The sequence below is a fragment of the Pelophylax lessonae genome, assembly GCF_965119305.1.
Source record: "Pelophylax lessonae genome assembly, chromosome: 8".
Taxonomy (NCBI): domain Eukaryota; kingdom Metazoa; phylum Chordata; class Amphibia; order Anura; family Ranidae; genus Pelophylax; species Pelophylax lessonae.
In genome coordinates this window covers 232,979,052-233,003,370 of record NC_138775.1, presented here as the reverse complement: position 1 = coordinate 233,003,370, position 24,319 = coordinate 232,979,052, and the positions used below count along the sequence as shown (strand labels likewise).

The window sequence follows — 24,319 nt, the reverse complement described above, 5'->3', positions numbered from 1 at the left end:
CCTGAGGCAGATCGATTTTTGCCAAGAAGTCCGCAATAAGGGCACTCGTAGGCTGAACGTTATAAGGATCAGAGTATAAGTTGTACAAAGAGCCATAAGTAGGCACTGAAGGCATCCACTATAGCCTGAGGATTAAACAATTTGGCATTGGATTTAGGGTGAAGGATAAACGGAATTCTCTTTTTATAGCGAATACCCCCAAAACGGTTGGTTAATAATTTGCCGGCTTTGTTACCGCTAGTGTAATGCCTTCCCAAAATCAATAAGTAAAAGTTTGTGGAGTTCTAGGCGGAGTTGGGCTAATTTACGGGATAGGTGGGGAGAAGGGGAGCTCTTGTTTTGAGTGTTGAGTGCGTGGATGTCATTTGTGAGATCTGTAAACCGCTGCCTCTTCCCCCTTGCCCCCATTTGAATGAGAATGCCACGCATAAATGTCTTATGGGCATTTCATAGTATAAACGGATCGCACCTGGTGAGAGCGCATCTTCCAGTTCCAGTGTGATGGAGGCATGATCCGACCAAGTAATTGTAATGATTGTGGAGGACACTACCTTGGTCAGCAGCCAACTATCCACCAAGAAAAGATCTATTCTCGAATATGAGCAATGGGGAGCGGAGAAGAAAGTAAAGTCTCTCTAGGTGGCGTGTAAGCACCTGCACACATCATACAGTTCATGCTTGTGAATAAGGGAATTAAGATGGGCAGGCTTTTTGGACGAGGGGGAAGTAGAGTCAAAGGTAGGGTCAGGCGCCATGTTAAAATCTCCACAGATCACCACGCAACCCTGGCGGATTTTATGAAGTTTTCGAAGGAGCCAAGTCAAGAATCTCAGCTGATGGGTGTTTGGGGCATTCACGAGGGTGTACTTGATATCACAGATGACAATAATATAACGGCCTTGATCATCTGTTATTTCTTGGTGAAGAGTGAATGAAACCATGTCTCTAACAGCCACCAAGACTCCCCTAGCCTTAGAGTCCGCATTAGCAGTAAACACGTAAGGGAAGCTGCAGTGGGTGCACTGAGGGTGCTTAGGTTTGGAAAAATGCGTCTCTTGCACGCACAAGATGTCGCATCTATGCAAGGCAGCCTCCTGCCACATCGACCTGCGCTTGACCGGGTGGTTCAAGCCCCTGGCGTTGACTGAGAGTATCCTCACTCCGATGTATTATCAGTGGGTTTAGTGCATGTAGCAAGATTATGCATAGTGTACTCACAGATTGTAGTAGATGGTCTTCGGAAGGTTTATGAAGCGTATATTGCCAAAGGTTTGCAAAAAACGGAAGATTAGAGTGATGGGAAGCAAATGGGGATCTGTCCCTTGCAGCGGTCATTCATTTTTCTTTGATATGGAAGAAATGAAGCCGCAGGATTACGTCCCTCGGGACATTGTCAGGCAGGTAGGACGGCTTGGGAAGGCGATGGATCCTATCAATGGTCACATCCAGTGCTGTAGCGTCAGGAAGAAGAGATTGGAACAAAGTAGTAGCAAATGTGCGGAGTTCCTCTTTCGGGACCCCCCCTATTTTCAAATTGTTGCATCTTGCCCTTCCTCCATGTCTGCCATTTTGGCTTTCAATCTGTCCAGTTCATCCTCTCTGCTGCACATCAATCAACTCATTAATAGTAGCCAATTCCCCCATTTTTGTTTCAATATGCTCCACTCTATGTTTAACTGCCTGAAGATCTTTACCAAATCTATGCATACATGAGGCCAAGTCAGTTTTCAAGGAGCTTCTAAGGGACATGAGCATGTCCTTTAAGACTGTATCCAGCACTGGTTGGTTAGTGGTGGGGAAGTTAATGGGGAGTTAATATCCCTTGCAGGACTCACCTCCATGCTGCCATGTGTCTCCTCCATGCAGAATCTGGAGGTGTCCGGGCTCCCAGAGGTTGGAGTGGAGCTGTAGGGAGGTTGATGTTCCAGCAGGTGAGCCTCGTTATGTCCTGGGGAGCCAGCCCGTACGGGGCGGGGAGGAGAGGGGTCGGACGGCTGCTGGAGCTGACCGGCGCCATCTTGGCTGGAAACATGCGGCAGAGGAGAGGAGGCGGCCTTTAGTTTCCTGCGGTTTGCCAGCCTTCTTCCTCTTCTTAGATAGGTTCCCCGGTATCTTCGGAGGTAAGTCGTCCGGTTTTAGTGAAGATGGGGCCAGCTGATAGACGGGATGGAGCCGGATTTTCCCCGTGGACGGTGGAGCACTGTCCCTACACGTCCAGCTTGGCTGGCCATGCCCCCCATTCCAGGTCACTATTTATTAACTTTGCCCATTGTGGTATGGTCAGGGACACCAGAGTAATCATGAAGATTGGTTTTAATATTGAGCCCGCTATCACATGTAAGTGGTAGGACAGAGACTCAATCCTTCTATCCACAGGGTCTGTGGACCACAGATTTGTTCAGTCTGGAGATTGGATGGTTCACCTTCGGTGGAATGGTCCATTTTGTGTCCGCAAATGGATAGCACCTCTTAAACGCTTCGGCACCACTAACATCTATATGAGGCACCCCTATTGGTCAGACAATTTTGTCAAAAAGTTCCGGACAAGGGAAAACCTTGCTCGATTTCTGGGATTTGCGAGTGCCAGAAGACACCTGCGTCCCTGATGCTGACACTATAAGTGCCTCCACCAGCACATTTTCCCACGCGGCTGCAGACGAAGATATGTTGTCCTCGCCATCCGAGTGCGATGCCGCAGAACCCTCAGGGTAACCTGCATCCGGGGCAGCCATATCTACCTCAGAATCTGAGGATACAGGAGAGGCAGGGAAGGGCATAAGGCGATTTTTACTAGCGGTATTTTTTAAGATCAAATCCACATTTGACACCTGGTTTTCCAAAACCGCCATTAAGGCAGACAGGGATTGTGACCCGGAGGTCCCCGCAACCATAAGGAGGGGATCTGTAGGTGAAACTTGTTCCTGGGGCTCCATATGAACCCTGGAATAGAGAAGTGTCCCCTTAACTGAAAAAAACAGACCCACACCGCTGCACCAGTGGTACTAAAATTCACAGCCACTAGCACTGCAGATAGCAGGGTGAGAGAGGGAGACTTACAAAAACCCCAATAGACATACCCCCACCTGCTATGGAGGAGCATAGGATCAGTCTGACTGTGCAGAGAAACAATCTTTACAGGAAGAGGAACCTGGGTCATCACTAGAGTAAAGGCCTAGCTGCTCCCTACTGTCCAGCGCTCGCGGACTCAGAAAATGGCAATGCATTCCTATGGGGAAATCACAACAAATTGACCGCCCATGCATTTCAATGGGAACTTCTGAAAAATGGAGCTTAACGATTGTACAGGAAAATGGTGGCCCCCTCAGCGCGCCTTGCGGTCTTCAGGACCCTCTGAGAGGTCAAACAATCTAGTAGCATCAGGGGGTCCCCACCAGGATTAACCTTCCCCCAGCGGATCTGCTATAGCGGCAGCAGCGTGTCCCCCCACCCCCCCCAGGACCCCCGTGGCTGACTGAGGTAGGGACCTCTATGATGGTGGGGAGGAAGGCCCTGGGGAGAATGGGGGGTATCCGAGGGTCCGAATGGTTTCCCAGGAAGAATGGGGGGTACCAGAGGGTCCGATCTTCCCAGGGAGGAGCCCACATCCACCCCGAAACTGTCAGAGCTATGGGGGACACTACTCACCGTACCAACGACATTCAGGTGGGTGCCACTTCAGATAAACTCTCTCTCTCCACTCAGGGTGGGGGTGCGGACGGCCAAGGGGCACACTGCGACTAAGGCCGAACCAGGTCGTGTGTGTCTCGACGAGGTGTTTCAATCGTGGGCCAGCCCTGTCCATTGGGGCTCTGTCGCGACAAGGCCTAGCACGGGGCTATAACCTGCACACGCTCGCTGGCCGGACTGGGAGACCTTAAGGATCTAGGATATCCAATCCAAAACCCAGTCCAGCTGTTAAATGCAGTTCTCTCAGGAACATAACTAGCTAAAAAATGTAAGTTTTAACAAAGGATCCCTTTAAAATAAAAAAAGCAAGCTAAGACTGAAGTCCCAGCCGGAAACTAGGTCCTACTCTTAAACTAGGCAGAAACCAACTGAATCCTATAGCAGAGTGAGTGGGCGTATGCTTGCAGGGACTGTCTCATAGGCATGGTAAAGTTTTAACCTGCCTAGTGTCCTACTCCTGTAGGGGGCAACATAACCCAATGGTTAAGCAGAACATGGAGCTGCGTCTGTCAATGAACAACGGAGGAAAAAATGGTTTGCTGTAAAATGTGAGGTGAAGTTTGGCTTAAATTTGTTAAGTGTACCCAAACGTGACCGCTGTGATTGGCTGTCACAGCAGCCACATGGTCGAAAAGCTCCCGATCACTAGTATGCAACTGGAGCTTTCCTGTTACTGCAGACTACTGTGCTGAGAGTGTGTGTACAGCACGGTAAGTGGTTTAAACAGGGCCGCATATATGCGGCCACTTTGCGTGAAGCCCCTCTAAGAGGCCGCATATATATGCGTTTGGCTGGCATGAAAAGGTTAATGATTGGCAAGTCGCAATATAATACATTTCTGGTTTTGGGTTTAATACCACTTTAAAGCACAGTGTTAACCTTAAATCTACTTACGCAGAAACAATTTCTTCCCCATTCACAAATTTGGCGTAAGAGACAGCTTTGCGATGCCCTTTGAACACCATGATCGGCTGCTTAGTGTTGCGGAGGTCGTAGTAATGTACACAGTGATCTAGGAAAAAAAACAAGTACGGGTTAAATAAATAAATAAAATAACGTACATGAAAGATTACAGTTTTGTGTGGAAATATGAAGCCCCAACAAGATACAGGTCACATTCTTGCCGTAATGTATTAAAAATGTTGCAAAGACATTGATTTTTGTTAGTGTGCATTCATTTTTTATGTAAAATCCGTAAAACAACAAATCAAAATTAGCACACGTTGGCAATACGCGTTATTGGATAATTTGTTACAAAGACACAGGCCACATAGGCTATTTAGCAGAGATTGATTGCAGGAATGAGAAAACGGGGTCGTGTTACTCGGAGACCAGTCTCTTGGACGCTGTCCTGCGCACTGCAATGATTGGGATCATGGACCAAATCTCTTTGCAGTACAGGGAGCACTAATCTTCTCCATCCCCAGCAAGCAGTAAAGTGACCTATGTCTGATGAGCTGGTCCAGAATAGCTGCGTCTTTATGTAGCCTATTACTGCCTGTCATTTTCTGACAATAAGAAAGTTTTGACAGCTTCAGTGTGGAGGAAATAACCAGTAAGGTGATTTTGGTTTTTCTCTACATTTAAAGCTCAGCTCTTTTCAGCTGATAAATATTAGGGCAAGGAAAATTGTTAAAGCTGAAATCCAGGATAAGCAAATATTGTCTAAATTAAACAAGCATATGTATTGTTACTTGGATCTTCCTGTCCCTTGCGTATTTCTGTGTAGTAATCCAATGTGAAAGTTTGCCTCTGTGCAGGAGCTTCCTGTACTAAAGACCAGTTACAGCTGCTCTCTCCTTGTGCAGGGCGACTGGTCCCATCTCCGCTACCCCCCCCCTCTCTCGTTTTCTGCAGGGAGCTTGTAGTGGGTGTGCCTTCTGGGACCTTCCTGTTACTTTGCCATCAGTGTGCTATCTGCACAGATGATCTGCAGCACATTACTGTCATTACTACTTTTACATGAAAAAAACTTGGTTTGGAAAGACATTTGCTGCATTCTAGGTGGATTTATATCCTTTTTTCAAAACCTTTTAAATGGGTATTGAGAAATATATTTAAATTATAAATTCTGTGCCCAGGGTTCAGCTTTAAAAACAAATTTCATTTCTAACACTATTTATCAACTGTTCAGAACTTACATAATACATTAAAAACTGAATTTTTGTAAATTTTTGTAAAATCTCACCTTATCCAAGTGAATCACCAAATACGGAGACCTGCAGGACAAGGCCGCCAGCTCCGACACTCTGCGAGCCGAAGTGATCGCCACCAAAAAAGCGACCTTCTTGGACAACACGGGCAACGAGATCTCCCTGATCTTTTCAAAAGGAGCATGTTGCAACACGGACAGAACGAGGTTCAAGTCCCATGGAGGCAAAGGCTCCCTCCTAGGAGGGACCAGGTGTCGCACCCCTTGAACAAAGGTGCTAACCAAGGAGTTAGACGCCACAGGACGTTGAAAAAGAACGGCCAGCGCAGAAATCTGACCCTTAATCGTGGCCAACGCCAAACGCTGGTCCACACCCGTTTGAAGGAAAGACAACACTCTAGACACCGAGTATGAGCGAGGGGAAAACCCCCTGGACTCAGACCAGGCAAAATAGGCCTTCCAAGTACGGTAGTAAACCTTCCCCGAGGAGGTCTTTCTAGCGTTGATCAAAGTGTGAATGACCTCAGGGGAGAGACCCCTATCCCTCAGGACCTCGGTTTCAACAGCCAGGCCGTCAAAGCCAGCAACTGTAAAGCAGGATGGAATACCGGTCCTTGAGACAGAAGATCTTCTCGAAGAGGCAGACGCCATGGAGCGTCGACCGCCAGATTCACGAGGTCTGCGTACCAAGACCGGCGAGGCCAGTCTGGCGCCCCCAGAATCACCGTGAGCGGTTCCGAGGACAACCTGCGAAGGAACCTGGATAGCAGCTGAATCGGTGGGAATGCATACATCAGGCGATATTGATGCCACGGAGCCACCAACGCGTCCGACGCGTCTGCCCGAGGATTGCGCGTCCTTGCCACGAACCTTCCCACCTTGTTGTTCAGACGAGACGCGAACAGGTCCACATCCGGAAGACCCCACTTTGCGCACAACATCTGGAAGACAGCCGGGTGGAGTGACCATTCCCCCTGGTCCAGGGTCTGGCGACTCAGATAATCCGCCTGCCAGTTCTCCACCCCCGGAATGTGAACTGCCGATATCGCCGGGACGTGCGTCTCGGCCCAAGATAGAATGTTGGCCACCTCCCGAGCCGCTCGGGCACTCCTGGTGCCCCCTTGGTGGTTGATGTAGGCCACCGCTGTGGCATTGTCTGTCTGCACGCGAACCGGACGGCCCTGAAGCCTGTCCGTCCAACACCGAAGGCAGAGATTTATCGCCCGCAATTCCAGAATGTTGATCGGAAGGGAGGATTCCCCCTCCGACCAAGTCCCCTGGGCGGACAGAACGCCCAGAACACCACCCCAGCCCGACAGGCTGGCATCCGTGGTCATCAACGTCCACGAAAGAGGGCGAAAAGACTTGACCCCCGACACCGCCGGGGATTGTAGCCACCACAGAAGATCCCTTCTGGTGCGAGGACTCAACGAGATCTGAAGATCCAGAGATTGAGGTCGCCCGTCCCACCTGGACAGGATCTCCGTGTGAAACTGTGCAAAGGGAATCGCCTCGAAGGCCGAGACCATCAATCCCAGACACCGCATGCTCGACCGGAGGGACGAGCACGGAACGTCCCTGATGGACCTGACTTCTTCCTGAAGTGTCCTGAGCTTGTCTTCCGGCAGGAAGACCTTCGCCTGAACAGAGTCCAGAATCATTCCCAGGTAGGGAAGACAGACCGACGGACACAGCGTCGATTTTGGAAAGTTTATCGTCCAACCAAACTCCTGCAGAGTTTGCATCGTGACGGACAGGTCTTTCACCAGACCCTGACTAAAGATAGTAAAGATAGAGAAAAACACTCAAATAAAATCAAAAAGAAGATAAAGGCTGAGACAAAAAGCCCCAGCACAGAAACAGCCTGCTACTCCTGATAGCTAGACAATGAAACTGAGGTATGGATACAGGAAGCAGGAGGGTATTGACTGAGGGGACCACCCCCTGGGGGTGGGATATGCTAAAAGCTTTAATATTGACATATTCTGTTGCCTAGCTACTCCTACGGAGCAAAGGTCAATTACCCCATTGTGACGAATATGGAGAGGCGGCGACTGTCGGAGGACGTAAGAGAAATAATCATATCTTCTCAGGAACGTTTAATGAGGAGCTTCAGTCTCCCCACAAATAAATTAAAAGTCAGCAGCTACAAACACGATAGCTGCTAACTTTTAAAAAGGACACTCACCTGTTCAGGGATCCAGCGCTGTCCCCACCCAAGTGATTCTTCAATAGGCTTCGGGGTCCAGGTGCATGCATCTTAACTAAAGGAACCCGGCTGTGAAGCCGCAAAGCTTCGCACTGCATATGTGTTAGCCACGTTGCGCTGCGTGGATGGTCCCGCAGTCTTCTTGGACCTGCAATGTGTCAAAAGTGGCTGCAGGGTAAAGGTGTGCAAGGTGAACCTCTACTTAAGAGTGCCTAAGCGATCCTGGCGGATGTGGGAGCAGGTTTTAAGCGGCTGTTAAACCAAGTTCCCACTCCCAAAGAAAAAATAAAAGTGCCATATGTTAAAGAGGAGGCAAACAAACTGAATTTCCCCTTCTGGGTGTAGTTCGGCCTTAAAGTAGTAGTAAACTGCCAAAAAATTAGCAAAATAACGTCCCCTGCAAATAATAGCATGATAGCACCGCTGACAGGGCTTCCATCTTCACCAAGTCTTCCTTCCGGGTTTTTGGTGGTGACTGGCTGCTTTCCCCCTCCCTCCTTCATAGGCATCATTATGCATGGTCTGGGGATCCAAACATGTTAAAGGATGCTTGTCATGAAGGGAGGCTTTCTTTTGCGGAGTTCCTAAAAGGGTGAGCCATCTGAATTACTGAACCAAATATGTTCAGGTGTTCTTCTGCTGCACACCTGCTTTATGGCTTAGAAACAAAGCAGAGAAAGCAAAAAATCAAGCATTTTCAGAGGAAGTAAGCTACAACAGCTTCTCCCCTTTGCATCAAGGGAATGCTTGTTACGTGTGTGCACTACAACACTGAGGCTTAGATCTGCAATCATTTTAACTTTATCTGCCATAAACTTAACCCTGCACTTTCCTATAGAGTGTGACAGTGACTCAATCTAAATCAATAAACAAGAAAAAAATGACCATCCCTAAGGGCATTCACATACAAGAGTGGAAAAACCTTTAGGGTGCCTACTCATCCACAAAAGTATGCTCAATTATAAAAACATCAATGTTTATTAGTATATGTTAACTATGCAGCCACTTAAAAACATTGGCTGTTAAAAACAGCATATGTATAACAAAGTTTTAAAATCAAAATACATAAAAAAAAAAAAAAAAATACATACATCCTTATTGCAGTAAAGCCTCCATCCACAGTAATGTAACATACAATTATTAGACATTTATGGGGGTAGATTATCCACCTATATATCAATCCATCTGGTTTTATAGCAAATACATCAGTACACTATTTGACTGTGGAGGGACTGCAATCTCTCAATGATTTTCTCTGGCACGCTTCTTCAGGAGAGGGGTATTCGCAAAGGATGTTGAAGAAAAATACTGGTGTAAATTGGCCAAAAAAGGTGTGGATTGAAGATGCTGCCGTACGCCATTCACCGTTGGGAACATGTTCCACCTGTTTTTAGGGTGGAACATGTAACATGTGTCCACTGCTGCAGCCGCTGCTCAATCTCCATGTGGCAGTGCAACGGGGAGAAGTTCCCTGTACTGCCACTTTAACAGCACACCCGTGCAGGGTTCCGCCCACCTGCCCACGTTATTCATACACAGAGCTCTGTGTGTGAATGAGCTACAGGTCCCGACATACTTTGCGGCTGTTGGCTTGTAGTTCTCAATTACCTATCGTGGCACGATTAGCGTTGTGGTAATTCGTTGATGCTTCCTGTCAGAATGCATCAGCTTCCTTGTACGAGGTAAGAGCGAGCAAAAACATTGACAGGTCTGAAGGAGCACAAGATTGTTTAACACAAATGAATGACCCTGAAGGGTATTTAACGTCTGTTAAAAAGTCCATAAGTTTGATGCCCAATAATAAAAAGCAAGTCCACCAGAGAATGCAGTCACAAGAACAGGGGACAGGATCGAGCCTTCAGGTAGAGAGTAGAAGCAACCTCCAAATGACATGCAACTAGAAGAGGTGCCTCAGAGTGTAGACTGTTAACTAATTTATTGAAAAAAAAAAAAGTTAACATACACTTACATTTTGTGATGTGTACGAAGACAGATCATTAGTCCAAGTCTGGTGTGTGGGGGGTCAATCGATTGCGCTGCGGGTTTTTGCCCATCACTCTGAAGGATCCTTAGCCGGTGGATGGCAAGGAAGGAGAAGGAGTGAGGGGTGGATCTCTGGTGAGGCGCAGTGTTGGGCGTGATGACATCACCGGAGATTGCGATGCGTTTCGGAGCAGGCAAACTGAGCTGTATGGAATCGGGTATCAGGTGCGCTCCAAACGCACCTGATTCCCTACGGTTCACTGTGCATGCTCTGAAATTTAGCCAGTCGGCTAAGGATCCTACAGAGAGGTGGATGAACACCCGCAGCACGAGTGAATGACTACAGATCTGCCTTATTACACATCACAAAATGCGAGTGTATTTTAAAGGTTTTTATTCTATAAATTACCATGTCTACAATCAGTACCTCTTTAACTTCTAGGTCTGCAGGAGACCTGCATAGCATCAGCGATCTGCTGGCGGCTGGTGCAATGCTTTACAGGCTCCTGCAATTAAAAACAATACATTTACTTTTTTTTTACCTGCAAAAATTGGGCGTTTTTTTTTTTTTTTTAAAGTGAACTTCTCCTTTAATTTAGATTGTAAAATGTGAATCCAATTAGGGAGATACCCCTTAGGTTGGGCTCAAACTGGTGTGATGCAGGGAACACAGTGATTCCTGTGAGGGTTCCCGCATCCGACTCGCAGGCAGTTCACACTGCTCTATGCGATCCACTGCGGGTTGTAATATAAAGTTAATGACCCCACCAAATTGGTTTACAGAATGAAGTGCGAACTGTGAAATCAGAGTGAATCAGATGCCATGGGTCTGAGCACCCATGAAATCTGATTCCAGTTCAGACAAAAAAAAAAAGAAAAAAAAAAAAAAGGGTCCAACATCATTTTGGTGCGAATGCGATATGCTTTAGCCATACAAACTGTCTGGCTGAATTTGCACAACACAGACATTGCATGTGATGTGCACGGCAATGCAGTGTGAACCCAGATTTAAACCATAAATAACCATAAAAAAATAAATAGGAATAGTTTTCTTAACAGTTACTGGCTACAGATCATAATTCTGTATAATACTCCATTATTTTCTATAGCAGTATTTGGAATAGGAAAAAAACATGGCTGATCTGGGCTGAAAGGTTGCTTAATTTTAGATTTTAGTCTGCTGTTCATGCTACTTGCCTGTAATTTTCAAAAACGGACAAAGCTTTATTCAAGTGTTGACATGGACTCCATTTAGTCTGACAGCTACAGACAACCCTTGATGATATACACTTTAAAACCAGTATACATAACAAGCCAAAATGGCTGAAATGTCCTCAATGTTCAGTACATACATGAACAATTGCTACTCAACAATCCAGATACATACTGATTCTTCCCATCACAGAGCTGGAAAGCAGTAATAAAATGGAAAGATTAAAGCAGACAAGCTAAGTCTTTCAACAGAGAATGTCTAACCTCTTGCACTGACTAAGCCATTACTAGGGAACAGAAGAATGTGAGAAAGTGAACCTATATCATGCATGCGTTACATAAAGCCACAAGATCAGACAGACAAAGGGATCACAAACAGAAATCAACTAAACACTTTAAAAGCACTTCAGGAACATAGCTAGAACCCAGACCTTCAGAAATTGCCGGTATAGGTCGATATTCTGTAAATAGCTTCAGATGACCTAATCTCCTTGTAACCTTAAAGCCTCCTATGGATATGTGACGGGAAATGATGCCGCCAGGCCTGGCCATGATGTTCATACATTTGCAGGCCAGGCACTCAATCGTTTGCTATAGCTTTAGGGCATAGTTTCTTATCTAGATAAAATTAGGTGCTTAATTATTAATTGATTGCTAAAACATGCAGTGTACACCCGCATCTCTCTACACACATCCATCCAGGAAATCTTTATTTTACATTTATGCTACGCTTCCCAACCACCAATGAAAAAGCTCAATGATATCTATAAGCCTCGATAGGGAATGCTAGGTAGTAGCTGGGATAACTTAAAAAGTACCGTAATTGCTGCCCCTCTGCCATAGGATTGTTTACACATGGAAGACTAAAGAAAAGCAATAAAATGTAATCAGGGTTGTAAGCACAGAAATAAAAAACACTATGGGGTACATACTGTATTACCTCTATTCATTCACCAAAAAATAAAGTAAATAAAAACCCAGAGACAATTTTTGACAAGACTTATTAAAACAGGATTTTGTTTGTTACTCAACGTAAAAGCCCTTTCTCGGAGTTCATTGATGAACACAGCTGCTGCTTCTATATCCTTGATGAAACAGGGCCCACCTACAGGAGTATAGCTAGGACTACAACTTCATTGAGGGGTGGGTGCTGTGCCTGTCAATGAACTCAGAGAAAGTTTTTAGGGGAGAAAAAAAAAAAAATCCAGTTTTCGCTTACATTCATTGCCGGACACAGCTGCTTCTTCTATAACCATGACGAAACAGGGATGTCCCCAAGCAGTGCCTCAAAGAGGGCTGGGCAAACCAACCATTGGAGAAGCAGCCCAAGACTACATGCCAACACTTTGAATCACCCCAAGGGATGCCTGAGAGTCCTAAACAGCTGCCTGCAAAACTTTATGGCCAAAACTAGCATCAGAAGATGCTAACAAGCACAGACGCGACCAGGTCACCGCTTTGCATACTTGATAAATTGACGCCTGATGTCATAATGCCCAGGAGGCCCTAACTGCCCTGGTGGAGTGCACCGTAACCAAGAGAGGAGGTTCCCATCCCTGAACAGCATACGCCTGCACAATCTTTAGATGAATTCAAATGAGAAATAAAGGCATAAGAGGCCACCAAGCCTTTCTTCAGACCATTCATGAGCACAAAGAGAATTGAACCTCCGAAAACCAGCCATCATAGAAAGGTACACACAAACCAAGTCCAGGGAGTGTAGAGCCATCTCCTTAGGGAGTGACGGCCGAGGACACCGAGAAAACAAGACAACATCCTCATTCAAACAAAAATTAAACCTTTCTTTCTGCCAAAGGTGATGTCAAAGCACCACCTTGTCCTTGTGTAAACCAGATAAAGATAGCTTGCAGGACAAAGCCGCAAACTGCTAAACCCTCCACGCAGAGGTGATAGGGAATAGAAAGGCATCTTTCTGCAAAAGCGTAAGCAAGGGAATATCCTGAATGCTTTTAAAGGGAGGCTACCGAAGAGCCAACAGCTCCAAGCTTAAATCCTATGGTGGCAACGGAAAGTGCACCACATGAGGAACACCCCGAATGAAGGTGCGAACAAAAGAATGTGTGGCAAAGGGATGCTGAAAGAAAACAGACAGATCAGAGACTTGACCCTTGATCATGCTCAATGCAATTTTCTGATCCCCACCACAGTATCACCCAAGCCACTGAATAGGAGCCAGGATGGAACCCCCGGGCTTCACACCAAACTATATAAGCTCTCCAGGTTGCGATGATAAATCTTACAGACCTTCAACATAGTCGGAAACACAGAACCAGACAACCCCAGTCCTTCAGGACCTGGTTTTCAATAGCAAAGTTGTCAAAGCAGGATGGAAGACCAGCCCTTGAGACAGAAGGTTCTCCCAAAGAAGTAGCCGCCAGGGAACATCTGTCACTAATCGCATCACGTCAGCCTTCTACGGACAATGAGGCCAGTGCGGAGCCACCAGTATAACTGAGAGCTCTTTGGCATCAATACTGCGTAGTAGTCGAGGAATCAGTTGGGAGGGGAGCGAAAGCGTAAATGAGGTTGTAATGCTCCCATGGCAGCACCAATGCATCCGTTGCATCCACCAGAGGATTTAACGGTCTTGCCATGAACCGTGGAACCTTTTTTTTGAGGCAAGATGCCTGAAGATCCACGTCCGGCATCCCCCAGCGAAGGCAGAGTTGATGGAACACCTCCGCATGTAGGGACTACTTGCCCTGATCCAGCGTCTGATGGCGGAGATAATCCGTTTGCCAGTTTTTGACTTCTAGAATGTGTAAGGTGGACAAAGCTGGAACAAACCTTTCTGCCCGTCGCAGGATGTTAGCTGTCTCCAGCGCCGCTGTTGCACTTTTAATGCCTTTGATGATTGACATACACCACTGCAGTGGCGCAATCTGACTGGATCCTGGTTGGCAGATCCTTTAGGAGATCTGTCCAATGTGTCTATGACAATCTGATCACCCACAGCTCTAGGACATTGATGGGCAGTCAAGCTTCCTCCGGAGAGCAGCAACCCTGAGCTAAATAAGATCCCAAGACACCGCCCCAGCCCGTGGGTGGAGCGATAGGACTTTCCTTTCCGCAGAGCCAGCAACCTCATCCACCAGAGAAGAGAAACCCTTGCTGATCGCTCTAGGCAAATACGATTGTCCAGGGAGGTGGAAGACCTGTTCGATTTGAATAGGATTTCCTTCTATAGTGGTCTCATATGAAAATGGGCATACAGGACTGCCTGGAAGGTAGCCACCATCAGACCGAAGACTCACATGCTAAAACGCAGGGAGGGCCGCTTGTAAGCCATAAGCTGCCGGACTGCCAACCGGCGCTTCAAGAGTTTGTCCGACAAATGGAACACTTTGGGCCACTCTGAATAGAACATGGTGATCTCCACACTGACTGTTTTGCAGGGACAAGTAGGTCTTCACACGCAGGAGCCAGTCGTCCAGGTAGCCGATCACAGCAATCCCTCTGTGTCTAAGCAAGGACAAGGGCCAAGACCTTGGTAAACCAGAACAAAGGGCAGCACTACAAATTGATAATGCGCAACCCCAATAGCAATGATTCCCCTCGCAAAAGTGAATGTGCAGGTAAGCATCCTTGATGTCTATGGAGGCCAGAAAAACCCCTTTGGTGGAGGGAGGTTACAACTGAGCAAAAGGATTCCATCTTGAACTTGAGAACCCGCACAATGATATTCAGGGCCTTGGGGTCCAGGATCGGGCAAACACTGCCCGTCTTGGGGACTGTGCAATACATACTCCTGAAGACACTAGGCAAAATGATTGGAGACCGATAGCAGAGAGGACTGCCCCATAGGAGGTGCCAAGTCTTTGTTTGCCTAGTGTCCTACTCCTGTAGGTGGGAAACCCGGTTTCATCATGGATATAGAAGCAGCAGCTGTGTTCATCAATAAGCATAAGTGGGGGGAAAAAAAAAAAAAGGATATAAAAAAAATAAATAAATATCCCCTAAAGTAAATACAGCTCCAATCACAAATGCTGCCCACCAACCCACATGGAAAACAAAACCTGGTTCGACCCAGGCCCTTGGCTCCCACCGGCTGACCGCTCCACTTCACACCCAACGCAAAATTAACTAGGTGACAGGGTCACTGGGTGATCTAGCCCCTGTGATGTCATCCATCCAGTATGCCCCTGCCCCCACCCTACATTGAGGGCATGTAGCCTGGTATGGTATAAGTGGGGAGGGGAACGCTCTCGCTCATCCTCCCCTCCTTTACTGGCCTGCATGCTCGGATACGTATCTGTTATGGACTTTGCAGGGGATTTTTTTTTTGGCACAAAGAAACCCCTAAAAACCATACCAGACCCAAAAGGGACATGGTTGTTAGGGATGCAGTGAGTGCCAGCTACTTAACAACCAGCTATTTACTGGCTGTTAAGGACGTTGCAAAGTTTTTATCCTTTTAAAATTTTACATGCTTGGACCCCTACTTATTTAACGCATGTGCAAATTTATTTATTATAGTGAATTGGCTAAAGCTATTTTACAGTATCTCACAAAAGTGAGTACACCCTTCACATTTTTGTAAATATTTTATTATATCTTTTCATGTGACAAAATTGAAGAAATGACACTTTGCTACAATGTAAAGTAGTGAGTGTACAGCAGTGAGTGTGCAGAGAAAATGGCTAATTGGACCCAATTTGGACATTTTAACTTAGGGGTGTACTCATTTTTGCTGTCAGCGGTTTAGATATTCATGGCTGTGTGTTGAGTTGTTTTGAGGGGACAGCAAATTACACAAGCTGTACACTCACTACTTTACATTGTAGCAAAGTGTCATTTCTTCAGTGTTGTCACATGAAAAATTATAATCAAATCTTTACAAAAATGTGAGGGGTGTAATCACTTTTGTGAGATACTGTATGTGGCACTTACTGAGCAGTTTTGCTTTTTGAGGAAAATATTGCATAAAGGGATAGTAAACTGACATTTTCAGTATTGCGAGCAATATTTGGGGAAAAATGTGTCACGTGACCCAAATACCACAGAAAGGAGTAATGGCAGCAAATAGGCTGCTCTGCTACATACAGTGGGTACGGAAAGTATTCAGACCCCCTTAAATTTTTCACTCTGTTATATTGCAGCCATTTGCTAAAATCATTTAGGTTCATTCTTCTTCCTCATGGATGTACACCTAGCACCCCATACTGACAGAAAAACACAGAATTGTTGACATTGTTGCAGATTTATTAAAAAAGAAAAACTGAAATATCACATGGTCCTAAGTATTCAGACCCTTTGCTCAGTATTTAGTAGAAGCCCCCTTTTGATCTAATACAGCCAGGAGTCTTTTTGGGAAAGATGCAACAAGTCTTTCACACCTTGATTTGGGGATCCTCTGCCATTCCTCCTTGCAGATCCTCTCCAGTTCTGTCAGGTTGGATGGTAAATGTTGGTGGACAGCCATTTTTAGGTCTCTCAATTGGGTTTAAGTCAGGGCTCTGGCTGGGCCATTCAAGAACAGTCACGGAGTTGTTGTGAAGCCACTCCTTTGTTATTTTAGCTGTGTGCTTAGGGTCATTGTCTTGTTGGAAGGTAAACCTTCGGCCCAGTCTGAGGTCCAGAGCACTCTGGAGAAGGTTTTTGTCCAGGATATCCCTGTACTTGGCCGCATTCATCTTTCCCTCGATTGCAACCAGTCCTGTCCCTGCAGCTGAAAAACACCCCCACAGCATGATGCTGCCACCACCATGCTTCACCGTTGGGACTGTATTGGACAGGTGATGAGCAGTGCCTGGTTTTCTCCACACATACCGCTTAGAATTAAGGCCAAAAAGTTCTATTTTGGTCTCATCAGACCAGAGAATCTTATTTCTCACCATCTTGGAGTCCTTCAGGTGTTTTTTAGCAAACTCCATGCAGGCTTTCATGTGTCTTACACTGAGGAGAGGCTTCCATTGGGCCACTCTGCCATAAAGCCCCGACTGGTGGAGGGCTGCAGTGATGGTTGACTTTCTACAACTTTCTCCCATCTCCTGACAGCATCTCTGGAGCTCAGCCACAGTGATCTTTGGGTTCTTCTTTACCTCTCTCACCAAGGCTCTTCTCCCCCGATAGCTCAGTTTGGCCGGACGGCCAGCTCTAGGAAGGGTTCTGGTCGTCCCAAACGTCTTCCATTTGAGGATTATGGAGACCACTGTGCTCTTAGGAACCTTAAGTGCAGCAGAAATCTTTTTGTAACCTTGGCCAGATCTGTGCCTTGCCACAATTCTGTCTCTGAGCTCTTCAGGCAGTTCCTTTGACCTCATGATTCTCATTTGCTCTGACATGAATTGTGATCTGGAAGGTCTTATATAGACAGGTGTGTGGCTTTCCTAATCAAGTCCAATCAGTATAATCAAACACAGCTGGACTCAAATGAAGGTGTAGAACCATCTCAAGGATGATCAGAAGAAATGGAAAGCACCTGAGTTAAATATATGAGTGTCACAGCAAAGGGTCTGAATACTTAGGACCATGTGATATTTCAGTTTTTCTTTTTTAATAAATCTGCAACAATGTCAACAATTCTGTGTTTTTCTGTCAGTATGGGGTGCTATGTGTACATTCATGAGGAAGAAGAATGAACCTAAATGATTTTAGCAAATGGCTGTAATATAACAAAGAGTGAAAAATTTAAGGGGGTCTGAATACTTTCCGTACCCACTGTAGGTTTAGGCCCTCTCAAAGTCTTAATTATCTCCAGTTTCATTATCTACAAACTGAAGGTATTTGGTTTTTTAGAGTATTAATAATGCCACTTTGTAAAAATTGCACTACTAAGAACTACCTGAATCTGCCGCAGGTGTCAGTAAACTTACCAAAAAAAGGCAGTAGGAATTTTTTAATCTGGCACAGGTCATTTTAAGGGGCCATAGCACCAGAAAAATGTCAGCTTGACTGAATTCCCTCAACTATGTTTGCAATTTTTTCAAATTTTGTTGCATCTCGGTGCAGCAGGTCTACTAAAGCCTCTATGCAGCAATTCGGTTTACTTGCATGTACTCCACTGACAGCTGCATGGCATTTCTCAATGCAGCTTTCCTGATGTGGACAATAGCGAAACGTTGCAAAGTGCTTCATTATGGCTGCTTTTAGCCAATAGGGAAGGACTAAAAAAAAGTGCTCAAACAAGGACCTTTATGGCAGGATCCCAGGTATTTTAATTAAAGACTTGTAGACTTTTAAATAGGTATGTAACGATATTAAAATCTCACGGTACGATACAATTTCGATATTGACCTCACGGTACGATATTTATTGCGATATTGTGGAAAAGCTCATGGTATTGTTAAATAGCTCATGATAGTGTTTGTGATGATAATAGCGAAAAAATACCGACATTTATTCTGCTTTTGCCAGTCAACAGGCAATTTATTGTTGTATTTATGGATCCATGACAACATAAAACACTGATCACATAGTGCTTTTAAAGTGCAAGTTGTAGTCAGGAACATCAATATTCTGTATAGTAATATTTGGTTGCATAACTGAGTCTTCTGTGCAATGTTCAAGTTAAGAAGCAGCTAGAACAATTGTAAACAAACAATAGGCAATTCCCTTTAAGTGCAAACAAAGATCAAGTTAAGTCAGGTTTAAATGTGCAAGGCAAATAAAGGCAGCCTTTTAAAACTGGTATTTAGGAACATAACTTAAAGTGGAGTTCCACCCTATTTTTATACTTACCTCCATCTTCTCGCTCCGGGTCACCTGAAAAAGAAATGGATAATCGCATATTTTTTTTTTTTTTACTTACCTCGTAGCGAAGAAAATATACTTACCTTACTTCCTTCTTCCTCCTTCCTCGGCCGCGGCCCGTCGTCACTTCCTTGCTCTGCAATGATTCCTGGGAGCTGGACGTCATAGCTCCCAGGAATCATTGCGCCTGCACCGGCCCCGACGTCAGTTCCGGCGCAGAGCATCGTGGGACCAAAGAAGGCGGAAGAAGACGCCGAAGAGGACGCGCTGGCTTCAAGCTGCCCACATCTGAGATGGCAGCGCTGGACAAGACGTTTGCAAGGTAAGTATTTGTCCTAACAGGTAAGTGCAACCCGGGACAGATCAGAGGCTAGCCATTGTGGAATGCACTAGCCCTGACTGTCCCGGGGGTATTAAAAAAAAAAAAATCCAGGGTGGAACTCCGCTTTAAACTTAAATAAAATAGTCAGTCAAAAAGCCTTTAAAAAAAACACTGACCTATCATTTAGCTTATGTTCACGTTTTTCATCAGAAAGATCAAAATATCTACATTGCAAGAAAAAAAAAACACAGTAAAAAAAATCCTTAAACTCTGGTCTATGTAGTTAACAACGATTTGTTCCGCGGGACTGTGTTTATTCCTCTTGCTTTTTGACGGACACCTGTCCTTTTAATATTGTAACCCAACCACGACGATATCGAGACACGACCACGACGATATCGAGACGACCACGACGATACGATATCGCGATATCTTCGATATCATTACATCCCTACTTTTAAAATACCTAAAACTACTTTTGAATGTACTATAACCACTTGCCGACCACCAGCAGTACATACACTGCGGCAGGTCGGCTCTGTCCCGCAAAACAAATTAACTGTACGTCGCTTTGCGGGGGGCACGCACGTCAATTCGCCACAGGGGGAGCCAATCAGCGGGTTCGGTGGCCGCAATTGCCACCAGGAACCCGCGATCGCTCCCTGTGGAGACAGAACAGCGGTCTGTCATTGTAAACACAGCAGACCGCTGTTCTGTCAGTAGTGAACACAGGGATCCTGTGTTCCTCTTATTTAGAAGCACAGGTCGCTGTGTTCATTTAGTGAATGCATCCCACACACAGTTCGAAAGCATCCCCTAGGGACACATTTAACCCTTTGATCGCCCCTGGTGTTAACCCCTTCCCTGCCAGTGTCATTAGTACAGTAACCGTGTATATTTTAGCACCGATTACTGTAGTAATGTCACTGGCAGCCGCCCCCCCCCCCCCAAAAAGTGTCAAAAAAGTCAGTTGTGTGTCCACTTTGTCTGCCACAATGTCACAGTCCGGCTAAAAATTGCTGATCGCTGCCATTACTAGTAAAAAAAAAAAAAAAAAAATGACATACACTACCGTTCCAAAGTTTGGGGTCACCCAGACAATTTCATGTTTTCCATGAAAACTCACTTTTATTCATCAAATGAGTTGCAAAATGAATAGAAAATATAGTAGATAAGACATTTGAGAAATAATTATTTTATTTGAAATAATAATTTTGTCCTTCAAACTTTGCTTTCATCAAAGAATTCTCCATTTGCAGCAATTGCAGCCTTGCAGACCTTTGGCATTTTAGCTGTCAATTTGCTGAGGTAATCTGAAGAAATTTCGCCCCACGCTTCCTGAAGCACCTCTCACAAGTTGGATTGGGTTGATGGGCACTTCTTACATACAGTCAAGCTGCTCCCATAACAGCTCAATAGGGTTGAGATCTGGTGACTGCGCTGGCCACTCCATTACTTGCATAGATTGGAGGTGTGCTTTGGGTCCTGTTGGAGGAAATTGGCTCCAATCAAGCGCTGTCCACAGGGTATGGCAAGGCGTTGCAAAAATGGAGTGATAGCCTTCCTTATTCAAAATCCCTTTTACCTTGTACAAATCTCCCACTTTACCAGCACCAAAGCAGCCCCAGACCATCACATTACCTCCACCATGCTTGACAGATGGCGTCAGGCACTCCTCAAGCATCTGTTCACTTGTGAGGCGCAAGAACAACTGTTCTTGTGTGAGATCCAAACACCTCAAACTTAGATTCATCTGTCCATACTCATTTACCACATTAAAAATGTCTAGACTGTATTTCTCATTAAAGTTATCTTTTTTGAAAAAAAAAAAAAAAAGTACTTTTAAAAATAAGGACATTTCTAAGTGACCCCAAACTTTTTAACGGTAGTGTAAATCTTTCCCCTAGTTTGTAGACGTGATAACTTTTGCGCAAACCAATCAATATACACTTAATGGGATTATTTTAATTATTTCCTAAAAATATGTAGCAGAATACATTATTGGCATAAAATTATGAAAAAAAAAAGATTTTTAAATGTATTTTTTTTTTTTATTGCGAATGTTATAGAGCAGAAAGTAAAACTTTTTTTTCAGAATTGACGCTCTTTGTTTATAGCGCAAAAAATGAAAGTCGCCGAGAAGATCAAATACCACCAGAATAAAGCTCTATTTGTTGGAAAAAAGGACCTCAATTATTTTTGGGTGCACGACTGCGCAATGTCAGTTAAAGTAATGCAGTGCCGTATCACAAGAAATGGCCAGGTCGTTAAGGGGGTAAAAACTTCCGATCCAAAAGTGGTTAAAGGCCAAATTTATGCTTGCTACCATCAATTAACCTGAAAGAGGACTGAAAATATTGGGGCTGTCAATGACTGCATTTTGAAAATACTAGCCGACGTGTCTGAATACCTAGTCAGAAGTCTTTACCTGTACTTTTGTCCTGGGTCAGAAGCTGAAGATACTGAGGAAAGAGTGTTTACATAAAAGCTAGGCAACTAGAAATTTCAGAAGGAGAGGACAAGGTTTTATCCCTTTAACAGTTTCCACCTAAAGCACAATGATGACACTTGTTTAGGGAAGTTCGTACGCCAAGATTTTGGCTGTCATTATGCATTTAGTGCTTCCCAACTGAAGAACAGGACAAAAGAGAAACACTGATCTACTGAGTGAAACTTGCAGTGCTGCTCCAAGCGGAGACAGATCTCCCCGCCAGCTGCAGTGAAGGGAGCTGGCTTCAGTGCACCATTCAGAGGTGTAAGAGCATCATCTCTTAAGCTGGGTACACATGGGCCAAATGTTGGGAGACATTTGCCGTTTCAAAGATAAAAAGAAAAAAAACAGCTCAGCAGGGGAGATGGCTGTAGTAAGATTGGATCGTTAACACAGCAGCTTAAGACCGGAGCTGACAGTTTTTTTTTTTAGTTTAACCAAAAATAATAGGGTGTACAAGGCTTTAGCCCTGGCTCTGTGACCAAGACCAGGGGGCTTGGTCACAGACCCAGTGAGCGAGGCTACACATGTCGGGGGGACGTGGTTGGAGTGCTGCTAGCTGAGGCCACATTCATTGACATATTAATGCACTGGGTTAGTGAGTGGCACTCTTTCTTCTCTTTGACAATAATATAATGAAGACTTGATGATCATAACTACGTGTAGCTCTCATGTGTTTCAGACAAGCGTTGAAGCATGAACAACCTGAAATAACAAGGTTTTATCCAATTGTCATAAAGCCTCCCTTAGGTAAAAGACTACTAAACTAGTACATGGATTGCAGGAAAAAAAACTTACCAGGAAAGGTTAAAGGACCTTAACATGTATAGCTTGGAAGAAAGAAGAGACAGAGGGGATATGATAGAAACTTTTAAATACATAAAGGGAATCAACTCGGTAAAGGAGGAGAGCATATTTAAAAGAAGAAAAACTACCACAAGAGGACACAGTTTTAAATTAGAGGGGCAAAGGTTTAAACGTAATATGAAGAAGTATTACTTTACTGAGAGAGTAGTGAATGCATGGAATAACCTTCCTGCAGAAGTGGTAGCTGCAAATACAGTGAAGGAGTTTAAGCATGCATGGGATAGGCATAAGGCTATCCTTCATATAATATAGGGCCAGGGACTATTCATAGGATTCAGATATATTGGGCAGACTAGATGGGCCAAATGGTTCTTATCTGCCGACACATTCTATGTTTCTAAGACATATGCCAACCTCATAGGGTTAACAAAACTAAGTTGGATCAGCTATAAGCAGTGCACACATTTACTCATATGTTCAATAGCTACCTGCACAGAGTTTGCAGGTCATCGCTGTATCTATATGTACCTGGGTTTCCTCAGGGTACTCTGGTTTCCTCCCACATTCCAATGATATGGTGATGGGTTAATTGGCTCCTGTCTAAATTGGCCCCAGTATGCACATGTATGAATGTGAATTAGGGACCTTAGATTGTAAGCTCCTTGAGGGCAGGGACTGACGTAAATATACAATATATACGTAAAGCGCTGCGTAAATTGCCGGTGCAATATAAGTAACTGTAATAAATGAATATCATCACTAAGTACAAGCCTATGATCATCCATTTGACTTGAAGTGTACCAACATACTCCTAAACACTAGAAAGTATATTGTTTAATAGGAAGTAATCTAGGAAGCTGAACAATCAATTGCTCCCATTTATTGTTTATATTTGACCACAAGAGCAGACCATAATGTGAGAATGATTCTACAGACTCATAGTACCAACAATGATATGAAATGAATGCTTAACCCTGGTGATGTGCCTAACCCAACCAAGTATGCAACTGTGTGGAACTATAAGTGATACAGAACCAATGACTGCAGGTTTTACATTTTTTATTTGGAGGAATTGTACTAAATTAGCTACCAACAAGACACAGACCGAGCACAATATACTCCTTAGAGCGTACACAATAACCTAAAGCTTCCTGCTGTGCTTCAGTTGGGTGTGCTTCCAGGCACATTGGAGAAGCTCAGCGGGAATCCCAGCATTCCCCAAATAAAGGCATGCCCATCATGATTTGAGCTCTGTGGAGTCAGACATTCCCCAAGGCACTGTAAACAAACTAAGCTGAAAGCCTAATATTCAACAAATCTGAATGGACAACAGCTATAGAAAGCCTAATTTGCTTGAAGGCACAGTAAATACACTTGACATATCGGTTACATTCCACGTCCAATGCCCCCAGTTAAGCAAAAGTACAGGCTGCTTCTTCCCGGTTTCTTTCTGCAGTTCACCAAACAAACTTTGATCTGAAAATCGATATTTGTAAAGCACTTCCCGTTGGGTAACAACGATTTGTTACTTACAGATAAAAGATAACTGCTAATTTATCTTTAACAATGAAATTTCATATTCTTACCAACTTGTCAAAGGAATTTTTTAAAAACCGCATCTTGTCTGCCATACATGTATATGCAGTATCTCACAAAAGTCAGCACACCCCTTGCATTTTTGTAAATATTTTATTATACCTTTTCATGTGACAACACTGAAGAAATTACACTTTGTTACAATGT

The 24,319-nt window shown here is 44.7% G+C and overlaps 1 protein-coding gene across 1 annotated transcript in view; it reads right to left on the bottom strand.

Annotated features, from left to right (window-relative positions):
• COP1 (COP1 E3 ubiquitin ligase) overlaps nucleotides 1–24,319 on the bottom strand; it is a 530,087-nt gene that overhangs the window by 125,480 nt on the left and 380,288 nt on the right. The window contains exon 16 of the mRNA XM_082264749.1: nucleotides 4,582–4,699. Coding sequence (XP_082120875.1) covers nucleotides 4,582–4,699 — 118 coding nt within the window. The remainder of the gene's footprint in view (nucleotides 1–4,581; nucleotides 4,700–24,319) is intronic.